Here is a 13,100-nt window from a genome sequence, read left to right as displayed (position 1 = left end):
TGCACCCCCACACTATGCCACTGTCACCTAGAGTCCAAACAAACTCTCATCTCACCCACAATGAGAAGGGTTGACGGAAACAGTAAGCACTAGCCTAATTGCTCACTCTAGACTTGCTTGCTTTGGACAAAGCCAAGGTGGATTATACTTCCTCAGGCTGCCCCCAGCTGTGTCCCATTCAGCTGCCCTCTCCACCCCTGGTTCCGGGGACAGCAGGTTTATTAAGTTTCCCAGCCTGTCCCTCTGCTCACAGCTCTTTCTTTACTCTCTGTCTCCTCCTCCTCCTCTTCTTCAGCAGCCTCAGCTGAAGCAAAAAACACATTGTGCATCTGCTGTAGCCCCACTGCTCCCATGCCATCATTACACTAAGTTGCTGGAAGCCCAGGAAGGACATAGAGGGGAGTGAGGTCACACAAAGCTTTTCCCTGCTTTTTTGCTGAATCTCAGAGAAAGCTGGCAAGGCTGAAGGGGGGGCAATGGCCCTTTTGATGCCTTGGCTGCTAAGGGTTTGACCGCACTTTAAGCTGGGACTGGCAGAGGTCATCAGTCAAGATGGCCAAAACAGTTTACACCCCAAATCCAGGCTGGAAACCAGATTGAAAAGGACCCAAGGGATGGGTCTCAACCAGAAATGCCTCAGCTGGGCTGCCATTGTTTGCTTACGAACTTCACCCATTTGAGGTAAGCTAACAAAGAGGTCAAAAATACTGGCCCAAAGGCTGCTTCTCTCTCCATTGAGTAGCTCAGTCACCCCAAGAGTTAACTCAATAAACTCTAGCAACAGGGATAGGCCATGCAAGCAAGTGGCAGGACTCACCTCTTCAGGTATTCTGCCCACATCCTCAGGCCAAGCAAACTGAACCGTGGTCTTATGAACCTGACAAGCGGAAATCATGGGACCATCCTTAATAGCAGCATCTGTGAATAATGTGGACTCCAAGCTGGAGCAGATATGATTGATTTTTATCTGCAAAGTGGTTTGCAAACTGGTTGCAGCAGATTTTGAAGGCTCCTCTGCCCCTACCAGGGACCAGCATGCAATTTCCATTCAGGAAAGCTCCACTGCCAGCCTGAATAATCCATTACTGAGAGCTTCCTTTGCTGCCATCATTGCCATGGGACTGTGGCTCCTTCTCAAGCAGTTTCGGCATGAGATTCCTTACACCATTGATCTTTCTACCTGTGCCCCAGTAGGTTGCATCTTTTTAGGAGGTGAAACTTATTTTTTGCAAATTTATCCAGTAAGGGGTCTTTAAAATATGTTCTTGGGTGTGAGGAATTCACATCTGCTATTGTTTTTGTGACTGAGCAACATTTAGCTTGGCAAATCTATGTTTGATTAAAAAGCACATAAACTGCCCTAGGGAGACACCAAATAATTTCATGTTTGCCTTCTGAAGAAGTCAGATAATGCTAATTTAAATTTTAGTTTCTTTGCATAAAACATATCTAAGCATGCAACATTACCTTGTAATCATAATACAACATTAGAAAGTAATGACATCAATTAATATGAAATTTAAACAAGTTTCAGGAGGAACTGCTGATCTGAAATGTCTGCTTTCAGTATAACTTTAGTTGTATCTTCACGACCGTCAAAGAAGATGCTGTCAATTTCACCTTTCTGACAAAGATAATCAAATTCCTGCTCCAGGGATTCTATAACTTTTTCTTTGGCCCTCTTGACTTTATTGTGATTCAACTACAAGTCTCTTGTCTTCTTCAGTAATCAAGGCAGCATCTATAAAGGTGGCTGTGCTGATGACAGCTGTGGCACACAGGCCAATACCATATATGATGCTCTGCATGGCAACATTGTGTATTTCTAATGTGTTGTACTCTGTATTTTTATTAGAAATGGAAGAAATACTTGGTTTCCCTAATTTCAATTCATAACTTCCACCATTTCCATCTTAGGCATCGGCTATTTGTTCTTCATTTTCATTAGCAGATAAAATTATTTCATTTGATGGTATTGAACCATCCTGCTTACTTCTCTGCTTATATGCAGCAAGCCTTCTTTTCTTGTCTTCTTGCCGCTTCTGCTTCTTGACTTGTCTGCTACGCTCAGGTAGATCTGGCAAGCCAATCTGATGTGGTCCAATAGAACCAGTCTTCTCTCTCTGACCTTTAGTGAAAGCAAGTTCCTTCACAAGGATCTTCATCTCCTTAGAACATGTACAGTTAATGTGAGCCAGTGTGGTGTAGTGGTTAAGAGTGGTAGACTCATAATCTGGTGAACTGGGTTTGCGTCCCCGCTCCTTCACATGCAGCTACTGGGTGACCTTGGGCTAGTCACACTTCTCTGAAGTCTCTCAGCCTCACTCACCTCACAGAGTGTTTTTTGTGGAGGAGGAAGGGAAAGGAGATTGTTGGTCGCTTTGAGACTCCTCCTTTTCTTCTTATTCTTCCTCTTTTTGCAACTAGCATCTACATGGCAGCCAAACTCAGAGGAGAAAATTTTTATACTTGCAGTTCAAGATGTCAAAAAGCTTGCCAATTTTTGAAATTTCGATTTTCATGCAGTTTTACACACTTCCTCCCACAAAACCTTTTAATAAGACAAGTTTGATTGTATTGGAAATTCCACAAAAATGTTCAAAGGTCAATATTTTTATGTAGTTATTTACCAAACAAAAAGACACACTGTGGGTTAAACCACTGAGCCTAGGGCTTGCTGATCAGAAGGTTGGCGGTTCGAATCCCCGCGACAGGGTGAGCTCCCATTGCTCAGTCCCTGCTCCTGCCAACCTAGCAGTTCAAAAGCACGCCAGTGCAAGTAGATAAATAGGTACCGCTCCGGCGGGAAGGTAAACGGCGTTTCCGTGCGCTGCTCTGGTTCGCCAGAAGCGGCTTTGTCATGCTGGCCACATGATCCAGAAGCTGTACGCCAGCTCCCTCGGCCAATAAAGTGAGATGAGCACCGCAACCCCAGAGTCGGCCACGACTGGACCTAATGGTCAGGGGTCCCTTTACCTTTACCAAACAAAACTAAATGGTATTCATTTAACCAAAATATCTTTTGAATTCCCAAGTCATGTTTTACAACCTTTTAGCATCCTTCAATTTGGGAATTTGAAAGTTGAAAAATTCAACACGCCTTATTGCCCCAGCCACTTCATTGCTCCCAGGCTTTGAGAAACCAGGGAGCCAAGCATGCCCTTCCAAGTGTGGGATGGGATTTGAGGGTAGGTCCTCTCTGCATTCAAGTGTTCCAACAGGACTGCCAGCCATAATGCATGAAACTCCCTTAAGACTGTCAGGAATGCACTCAGAGAGTGGACAGAGAGAAATTTGTTTGCAAAATTCTCCAGAATTTCAGAACACAATCAGTCTATCAAAGGAAGCTGAATGTACAAAGATTCAGGACTTTCAAGCCTAGCCCTCGCCTGCTGCCAGACACCGAGTGTGTAGAGGACGAACCAGATACCCCACAGCTCAAGAAACTTGAGCAGCAAGAAGTGTCTTCTGGAGCCTGTGCTGAGGATACTCTTGATGGGACTTCTGGGGGGAGACTGGCTGAAGAACCCTTGGAGCTGTCAGAGGAGAAGGTGGAGCCACCCTTATCCTTGAGAATGCTGGCACGTGGCACCCAAAACACCAGGTCAAGACTAAGGAGCAATGGCATGGCATTTACCTACGGACCTGGTCCAGAGTAAGTGGTCTACTCATGAGTAAGCAATCCCTGGAATCCCTTTACTACCAGTAGCTGGGGTTAAGGTGTGGTCTAGAAGGCCAGAGCATTTCAGGTCTTCCCTTTGAGCCCTCTACTTGCTAGAAACACAGGTCTCTTGCTCCTTATTCTGGAGTATATTCTACGCCCCCTTGCTGAACTCATTGCAATACTGACCTTGACCTGTTTCTTGACCTGTTCAAGGATCACATTTGGTTTTAGAATGATTTCCTGAACTTGACTTTGATGTATTTGGACTGTGCAGTACCTGCAACCCTCCCTTTTACTTTGGTAAAAGGCTTATATTTCCTGGATAGAGACCCTAACCCCAAGGACATCCCCTGAAGCAAAAGGAAGAGCTCCTTCACGCAGTGCACAGTGAAACCAATTTTGATCCCACAAGATCCCTGCCTTCTGCCTTATATGGCTTTAAAGGGGGCTAGACAAATTCACGGAGGATAATGCTTTCAGTGGTTACTACTAGTTATAAAGGAGGTACTGTACTATATCCAATACTAGAGGCAGTATGCCTCTGAACTACAGTGGTACGTCGGGTTACAGACGCTTCTGGTTACAGACGCTTCTGGTTACAGACTCTGCTAACCCAGAAATAGTACCTTGGGTTAAGAACTTTGCTTCAGGATGAGAACAGAAATTGTGCGGCAGCAGCACAGCAGCAGTGGGAGGCCCCATTAGCTAAAGTGGTACCTCAGGTTAAGAACGGACCTCCAGAACGAATTAAGTTCTTAACCCGAGGTACCACTGTACCTGCTTCTGGGGATATTAGGTGGGAGAGGCTGGTGCACTCCTGTTCTGCTTGTGGACTTCACATTGCAGCATCTGGTTGGTTGGTCTATTTGAGAACAGGATGTTGGACAAGGAGGGCCTTCAGTCTGATGCAGCCTATTTTTTATAATGCTGCTTTATTGTTTTTACTATACAACGCGCTATGGAAGGCACCACAAGGGTAATCTAGTCCAACGCCCTGCAATGCAGGAATTTTTTGCCCAATGTGGGGCTCCAACCCACGATATGCTTTTAAGTAAAAACATCAAGGCCCTTATTTGCCCCTTGTACACAGATGGCGACAGTGAGGCAACTGCTGGGTGCTGGGCATCCTCCGCCTGGTTCCTTTGGTCCTCTCCTCCTGCGGGCAGTCCAGGCCCTTCCCTTCCCCGGGCCGCCCTCCGCCCCTCCCTCCGCAGCTTCACCTTGTGACTGCCCGGGCTAAACATTAGACGGGCCCCATTAATGGTTAATAGAGCCTTGTCCCCGCCGCCCCTTAAGGGACGCTCCGCTGCCTCTTGCCTCTCCAGACACCCTCTGGCCGCGGCAGCTGAACGATGGCAGATGGTAAGCGCCCCTCCCCGCCCCTGCTTGGCCGGCTGAGCAGAGCTGCTCTCCCTCTCCCTCGGGGCGAAGAGACTGAGAGGGTCCTGCATCCGTTCTCCCCTCCCTCACGCGCCCCCAGCGCAAAATCCTAACTCAAGTAGCAGAAGAAAAATGCTGCAAAGCAAAGCAAATACCCCTCCCTGTGGATTCTTTGCCCATCTTAGACCCTGCTGGAGGGCGAAGCTGTGCCTTTCTGGTGGCCTCACCTGAAAAAGGATATTGTAGAGCTGGGAAAAGGAGCAGCAAAAGGGCAACCGAAAGGATCAAGGGGCTGCAACAACATTTGGGTGGTTTTTTTAGTTTAGAGAAAAGGCCAGCAAGGTGATGTGTTATAAGGTGTACATTCTTTGTTTCTTCAGCTTGTATACCGCTTTGGGGTATTGTAAAATAGAAAGGCGGTATACAATTTAAAAGTGAAATGAAATGACGGCGTGGAGAAAGCGAACAGGGAGAAACTCCATCTGTCATAACACTAGAACTCCTTGGTATCCAACCAAGCTGAATGTTGGAAGGCTCAGGACAGGCGAATGAGTGTTGCAATTCGCTCCCCAAGCTGCAGTAATGGCTATCAACTTGGATGGCTTTAAAAGAGAATTAATTAAAGAGAGTCCTGGAGGAGAAGGCTGTTAAAGTCTGCTAACCCCATCCATCTGTTTTCCCTCCACTGTCGGAGGCTGTGTGCTCCTGAGTACCGGTTGCTAGAAACCTCGGGAGAGGAGAGTGGCTGTTGCACTTGGGTCCTGCTTGCATTGGGACGTCTGGTTGGCCACTGGGGGAAGGGATGCTGAAGGAGATGGGTCCCCGCTGGCCTGGCCCAGCTGTCTTGCATTTCTTGTTCCTTGCGTCTGAGCGGGTTGGTGCATAATGGCACCGAGTATCTAGTGGTCCACGCGCTTTCCTTCGGTTCCCACAACCGCAGCAGCACCTCTAGGAACGGGGCAGCTTTGACTTCGGCGCAGGATCCCACCATGCTTTCCGGATTCAGAGTCCTGTCCTCCCTCCGGCTGCAATGGAGAAATCCTGGGGTTATAGGGAGAGTTCCCCACGCCCCAGAGTTTCATTTCCAGTTTCTTCTTCCCCTAGACCTGAACCCCAGGCACCCGGGGGGGGGGGGGCTTTTGCCTGCCTTGGCAGTGCTCTGCTCGGCGCAGCTTCCCTACTTCTGTGGGGCAAGCGGGTGATAGAAGCAGAGAATCGTAGGCTTGGAAGGGACCCCGAGGGTCATCTCGTCCAATCCCCTGCAATGCTGGAATCTCAACTAGATTATACATGGCAGGTGGCCATCCAACCTCTACTTAAAAACCTCCAAGGAAGGAGAATCTACTATCTCTCGTGGGGGTCAGTCCCTTCATTTCCCTCCTCACTGGACGGGCGGCAATTAGGGGGTGGAATTAGCCACGGAGAGGAGCAGGGAAGCAGCGTAGCCTGAAACAGCTGGTGGGGTCATCCGCTAGAAGCACCTTTCCCCAGTATACAGGCGCCGCGGTAGGAGGAACTTCTTCAGCCAAGGACTCCAGAGCTCGGCTGGAAAGAAGCCGTTGCCGCCCACGCAGCTCTCGGGTTCCACCGCCCAATGGCTCCAAGTGCTGCCGCGGGAGCTCAGAGCCTGACTTTCCCCTCTCCTTTTTCTCCTCCAGAAAGGCTCCCCGAGACCGCCGTTGACAAATTCTCTTACGGTAAGGAAAGGGAGTGAGTGGGGAGGGGGGCTGTGCTAAACTTACGGCTAGCTTCCTACAGTAAGGGGGGGGGGGGGACGACGCCCAAGGCCATATGGCAAAACCTAGAAAATATTTACTTTGGGTTGGGTGCAGATCCAGCTTAAACCATGGCTATATTTGCAATTGTTTGAAAGATGAAACAAAGGCAGCAATACTTTCAAACGCAATAAACAGACTACAACAGCGCCATACATTGTACCACCAGAGTCATGCACGATACATTCCCTGTTATTAAAGTCATAAAATTTGGGGTTGGGAAATGAGGGTTGTATGTCTTTCCACTTCCTCCCAAATTTGTTCTTTTCCCTTCCCCTGTAAAGTATCAAAACCTGCTCCACTCCCCCAGCTTCAAAACTGGCAGAGATGTAGCAGCTAATTGCTCTGTTGAATTCCCCTGTAACTTAGCCAGGGAGGGGAGGCTCCCAAGAAAGCCGATGCTCAGAGCCAGAGGGACTCCCTGCAATTGCTGCATGGGCTTAGATTAACTCTCTCTCTCCCCCTCTTTCCCCCCTGAGATTATGAAACCATTCGCAATGGGGGCCTGATCTTTGCGGTTGTGGCCTTTTTGATTGGACTTGCCATCATCCTCAGTAAGTATTGTATTTTTTTCTGGGGTGGTGGTGGGCAGTGGCCTTGTCTACATGATGGCAGAGGGGAGTGTAGACCAGTGGAAAGAGAGTGCCAAAGTGGGGTGGGTGTCTCTGGGGGCAGAAAGGAGGAGGAAGGGAGCAGCTTCTTTCCTCGCCCAGCTGAACAATAAGCAAACAGGTGATGGAGCCCCTGACCTACAAGACGTTACTCAGCATGCTCCTGATGTGTGTTCACAAAGGCCCATGCAAATGGGTGTATGGGGTGGGCACCATGCCTGCTGCTTGTGGAAAAGAGGAGTGGTTTCTGAGTGCAAAAGTCCCTCCCTTGGGGTGCCCCGTGCCCCTTTCCCCACCTTCCCGCTGTCATTACCCCAGGGATCTGCTGTAGGAAAATTCCAGCAGCCCTTGTGATCCAGTGGAACTTCCCCAGAGGAAGATTCCTGTATTTGGTCACAGGTGCCCCTCCAGCCCCTCCCTACCCCACAGCAAGAAAGTGAACTAGGGGAACGGGGTGCCTGTTCCCCACCTCTCCTGAAGATAGATCTGCTGTGGCCTGTTAACACACACCCAGGCTCCAGGCTTGAGTGGGGAAGGGGGAAAGGTTCTGGTGAATTTCAGCCCTTGGCTCACACTTGACCAATCCAGAGACTGAAGCCCCACAGGAAAAAGTTCAGCAGGTAAAGCTTCTCCTGTCACTTATTGTTATCTCTACGCCAGGAAAAGCTTCACCTGCTAGATCTCCGGAGCAGGAACAGAAAAGGAGAGGAAGGGTCCTACCACAAAGCAACTCCCCTTCCTACCAAATCCCAAGAAGGATCCTCCTGCCTGCCTGAGTGGCAGTTACCATTTTAGCCCCACCCCCCAGCCTCTTTGACCTGCTTGTGAGGCCATTCCCAGTCTGTGGGTCACTGCAATGTCAGAGGTCCCCTATCCTGCTGTTAAAGAGTTAAACACTTCCCCCCTCACATAGTCACAAACACACTTCTCCATCCCTGAGCTTTGCTAGATTTTTATCTCAGTGGAAATTTCCAGTTCTGCAGCAGCACATGAAATTCAAGGCTCGGCCAGTGTTGACAGGTGGTGAGAGGGTGGAAGGCCCCCCTGAAATGGAGCATCAGGAAGATAAGATGGGGGGAGGGCCACAGGGCGGGCCAACCAGTGTTCTGCCATGGAGAGATTTGGGGATTGTTTTCCTGGCAGTGGCAGGCCTTGTCAAATTTCAGCAGCGCCCTGGGTAAAGCCAAAATTTGGTGCCTCTGCCTCTTGCCTTCCATTCTACACCATAGTTGTGGGGCCGCCTGCAGTGCCCCCTGATGCCCTGCACCCAGTGCGATCAAACCGGTTGCACTCCCCTAAATCTGCCTCTGTTCCTGGGCTAAGTGGGGGTGGGAGTGGGAAGAGTGAGGTTATGGGGCAGAGCAGGCTGTAAAGAAAACCTTGAGGAAAATATGGGTTGGAGGGTGGTGCCCACCATGGGGGAAGGCAGGGCACTCTTGTTTGTCTGAGGCCTCATCCTGTCTCTTTGATTCCAGGTCGGCGTTTCCGCTGTGGAGGAAAGAGGAAGCGAAGGTGGGTGCAATTTTGTCAGGATTTTCCCCCTGCCCCATCCCTTCTCTGGGCACAGGCTGCATGGAAGGCAGTCTGCAGGGCGCCCAGATCACATTAACAGAGGGGTGGTCTTCTCCCTCTCCCTTTTCTAGGCAAGGAGATGATGAAGATGACGCAGTCTGAACACTGGTATGTTTGGTGGAGGCTGAGGGGCCTCAGAGGTGCCTTTCCTCTGGCAATAGCTTGAAGGGGCTCTAGCCAGGTACTGCCCCTTGACCAGAGGGGTCCTTTGGGAAGGGAAGCCTCCAATGAGGGGTCCCCTTCCTTGCCCTTGCTAGTCAGTTGCTCATCTTGGGCTTCACTGCTGCTTGTTGCAGACCCTGTTCTCCAGGGCCATGCCATGACCCAGTCCCAGACTAGGAGATCAACTTCTGGACCTGGGAATGTGGTCATCCTGAGCCATCCGAGCCCAGGGAAGGAAATTTCCCAAGGCTGTGCAAGGAACATGCCCCCTGGAAAGACTCCACTAACACCAGAGCAATTGCCCTCTCTTTATGGATTCTCTTATCTCTTTATACTGCTCTGCCAGAATACTTGGCGCCTTACAGAGCTGCAGGAGCAACAATGGAAGATCCCTGCTCTCAAAGAGCTTCTAAAATTGAGTCACGGGGGAAGCAACAGACATGGAGGGAAGGATGGTGGGGGCATGTATAGCTTGGTTAAGGTTGGTTCACCAACATTTTATCTCTTCCACTCTCCCCCTTTGCAGCACTCCTCTGACCAGCCAATGAGGTCCCTGCTGGAGCCAAAGGGATAGGCCCATCACAGCAGCCAAATCTTTTGCACTCGACAAATGAACAGAGCAGCCTTCTGATTTCGGAGCTGCACCCAGTCTGCCTGGAATTCTCTTTCTGTAAAACAGATTGCTTTCTTCTGTGCTTTATTTAATAAAATGTCCACTAGGGAAGAGTGACATTTGTTGTGTTGTTTGTGCAGAAGGGAGGGGCAACTGCTGTTGATCCAATTTCTCTACCTCCTCTCCATTTGTTCCAGATGTGTCCAGGTCTGGGGCCATCTCAATCCTGACCCCATCATGGCCACTGGGCACAAGGGATCCTGGGCTGAGAAGCATCCCTCAGCTCACTGGGAGCAGTGCCAGTTCTTGCTACCATATAATGAAGAGCAGTTGGCATCACCTCCCCTCCTGTACCAGGTACACTGGAGGAAATGTGTGCAGGCCAAGATCCCAGCTTTGCCAGGTGAAAAGGCATTTATTTCTCTTTCTCCCTCTCTTAGTTGTTTGGGGAGGAGCCATAGCTCAGTGATGGAGCACCTGCTTTGCATGCAGAAGGTCCCAGGTCCTCGCTAGTATCTCAGGTAGGGTTGGGAATGTCTCCTGACCCCTTCCTGAAACCCTGGAGAGTTACTGCCAATCAGAATCAATGATATTGAGCTAGATGGACCAACGATCTGACTCAGGATAAGGCAGATTCCTGTTTGTGAGTGATGCCCAATTGGATTGTGACTTCTGTGGGCTTATTGGGACTGAACTTTCAGAGCAGCCAAAGCTGTGTTAGTGTATTTGGTAGCGCAAGCAGCAGTGGAGATGCTTGGAGCACCTCAAAACAGCCTACTCAAACCTGGTGCTGAACTGCCCAACTGGCAGCAGCAGCGGCAGGCATAGCTGATAGTAAGCAATGATAATGGGAGTTACCGTTCTAAATACCTAAAGAGCAGGCTGGGAAAGAGTTTTTATTATATAGTAAATCAGATAAAGTGGACTCCAGTCCACAAAATCTTATTCATAATAAATGTGGAATAATCTTTATGCTGAGACGAGATACTGTGTTTGCTTATCAGAGTGAATCTACACCATAAATCTAAGATTCACAGAAGAAGTGAAGAGGAAAATTTGTGGGTAAAACTTCCTAAAGCAAAACCCACACTGCACGCAGACTTACTGCCAGCTCCCAGGTGGTTCTCAGACACTATTATTTTTGCTGGATGCCTATAGAACATATAGGCCTGCTGGCCGGGTCAGGGAATATGCAGCTGCCTCCTCTCTACACAGGATGCCTCTATTCCCAGGAGAGAGAATGAGCAGGGATTGCAAAGAAAACTGCCAGTAGCAGAGCAGCTATAGAAGCAACCCAAACAATGTGTTTAGGGGCACTAGTAAAGCAGCCAGGTGTGCTCCAGAGGAATCCCTTGGCAGGATCCCTTGCAATGTCAGACAGGATGCTCATACTGGAATCCTGTACTCCTTGTGCGGAAGGTGTTTGTGTGTTTCCCTGTAATGGCACCTCTCTCCCCTCTGCCACCCCCCTCCACATTTGAAACTCCAAATGACAAACTAGTCTGGCTGGGCCTGGCAAAGCTGGGCTGGTGCTGCCACCTGGTGTCTGCCACTCTCCCAACAGCTGTGCCCTTAGGTTTTCGAGCTGACAAAAGCAGGAGCCTGCTTTGTGACATTCTTTCCAAATGGAGCTTGTGCAGAAATTCCAGTGTGTGTGCTATCCTCTGTGATCAGTCTTTGGCAACATGTCGCCAACCCTCCCCCCTTTCATAAAGTGTGAAATGTAATGCAGTTGGATGAGAGCGTTGTCTCTGGGCCACCTTGAGCAAGCTAGATGGATAGCTCAGGGTTCTAGGTTCTAGCCCCATATTGGGTAAAGGTTTCCTGCATTGCAGGGGTTCCTTCCAACTCTACTATTCTATGATTCTAAGCAACCCTCTCAATTACATCTTAAATCTTGGTACCTGAGCTTCAGATGAGCATGAGGTTTAGAACTGCATATTCAGGCCATTGCCAGACACCCAAATGGCTGTTAATGGCTGGGCGCTAAACATGTGCATGTTGGGGGCACAATACAGTACTTGGGGTGGGTAGGATAGATCTGGTCCTTACAAAAAAGCATTTCTCCCCAAAGAGTTGGAAGGAGGAGTGCAGAGGAGACACAGCTGTAGATAGAATTATAACAGAAAACTCCTTGTGATAGACGGAGCTGTTTGTGATGGAAATGCTGATGGGTCAGTTGCCTGGTCACAGCTGCACCTCTCTGCATATGTGGGCCCCTTGGCTGGTCTCCTGCTGCAGCTTTTCTGTTGCAGACTGGGGGTGGGGGGGAGAGGACCGAGGCAGGCAGCATAGACTGATTGTGAACTGCAGGAGAGCCACCTCCTCCTCATGCCCCACGACATTTTGTAGGCTGAACCAAAGGAGAAGCCCACTGCACCTGCAAATTCCATGTACAGGAGTGGCCATTGACTCTCACTTCAACATGAGTAATGGGGTGGCACAACACCCTCTAATGTACATGGGTGGCAGGAGGCCCTTTTAGGAGGTACCTGTAGCACACATGGCTCATATTTTCAATGGATGGGGATGCCCTACGGCACTGGTTTTCAACTGCTGGGTCAGGACCCAGTAGTGGGTCAAGGCCTGATCCAAGTTGGATCGCAACAGAGGCACTACCACCATGCAAATATATGGTAAAAGATTAAGAGATGGGTCCCCAAATGAATGTGTAGGTTAAAAGTAGGTCCTGGGTCTGGAAAGGTTGGAGATAACGTGGCCTAAGGGGTTCAGGAAGAATGGATGTGTGTTTTTGTGTTTATTTGTGTGTGTGTGTGTGTGTGTGTGTGTGTGTGTGTGTGTGTGTTAGTTAGAGAGAGAGAGAGAGAATGAGAGAGATGGCTGCCACCTAACTTCTGCTGCCTGAGGCAAATGTCTCTCCCTGCCTAATGCTTGGGCCGATGTCATCTGCACAGCTGCTGAAAAGGCAGAGGACTCTCCTGCTTTGCATCAGGTTAGAACAGAAGCTGCCTTCTGCTGAGCCAGACTACCAGTCAACCTAGCTCAGTGCTGTCTATGCTGGCTGGCAGCATCTCTCCAGAGTTTCAGATGGGATTTTCTCCCAGCTGCAGATGCCAGGGATTGCACCTGGGACCTTCTGAATGCAAAGTATGTACTCTACCACTGAGCTAAAGCCCTTTCTGAAGACTTCCGACACTTCTGAGTGCAATATACTAACTTGGAAATAGGCACATTTACATGAACAACTGGTGCTTCAACAGTGTGTGTGTTTGTGGGGGGTGAAAAGCCAAGCTAGGCCCACTGCACCTTCCTTCTGGTCCTCCTACCTGCTCTATCAACAGACGTCCTTCCTATCAGCCTTG

The 13,100-nt window shown here is 49.4% G+C and overlaps 1 protein-coding gene across 2 annotated transcripts; it reads left to right on the top strand.

Moving 5' to 3' along the window:
- Positions 1 to 5,229: 5,229 nt before the first annotated feature.
- On the top strand, positions 5,230 to 9,894 carry FXYD2 (FXYD domain containing ion transport regulator 2). Of its 2 annotated transcripts, none has more exons than XR_014558451.1 (5): positions 5,230 to 6,741; positions 7,299 to 7,373; positions 8,906 to 8,942; positions 9,074 to 9,183; positions 9,691 to 9,894. XR_014558451.1 is itself a non-coding variant. In XM_083714932.1 (5 exons), the coding sequence occupies exons 1-4, from the start codon at positions 6,639 to 6,641 to the stop codon at positions 9,102 to 9,104; spliced, it is 246 nt and encodes an 81-aa protein (XP_083571058.1). In that variant the 5' UTR covers positions 5,230 to 6,638; the 3' UTR covers positions 9,105 to 9,110; positions 9,691 to 9,894. The 2 variants fall into 2 exon arrangements, 1 of the variants encoding a protein (XP_083571058.1); XM_083714932.1 differs by having other exon boundaries at positions 9,074 to 9,110.
- Positions 9,895 to 13,100: the final 3,206 nt, after the last annotated feature.

The sequence above is a fragment of the Podarcis gaigeae genome, assembly GCF_964106915.1.
Source record: "Podarcis gaigeae genome assembly, chromosome: 15".
In the NCBI taxonomy this organism is placed as follows: domain Eukaryota; kingdom Metazoa; phylum Chordata; class Lepidosauria; order Squamata; family Lacertidae; genus Podarcis; species Podarcis gaigeae.
This window is presented reverse-complemented; position numbering and strand designations above follow the sequence as displayed.

Excerpts from the sequence above, each read along its gene's own strand:
- FXYD2 (XM_083714932.1), top strand. The coding sequence starts at position 6,639 with ATGGCTCCAAGTGCTGCCGCGGGAGCTCAGAGCCTGACTTTCCCCTCT. Across the intron at positions 6,742-7,298 it reads CGTTGACAAATTCTCTTACG|ATTATGAAACCATTCGCAAT; the intron begins GTAAGGAAAGGG and ends TTCCCCCCTGAG. Across the intron at positions 7,374-8,905 it reads TGGACTTGCCATCATCCTCA|GTCGGCGTTTCCGCTGTGGA; the intron begins GTAAGTATTGTA and ends CTTTGATTCCAG.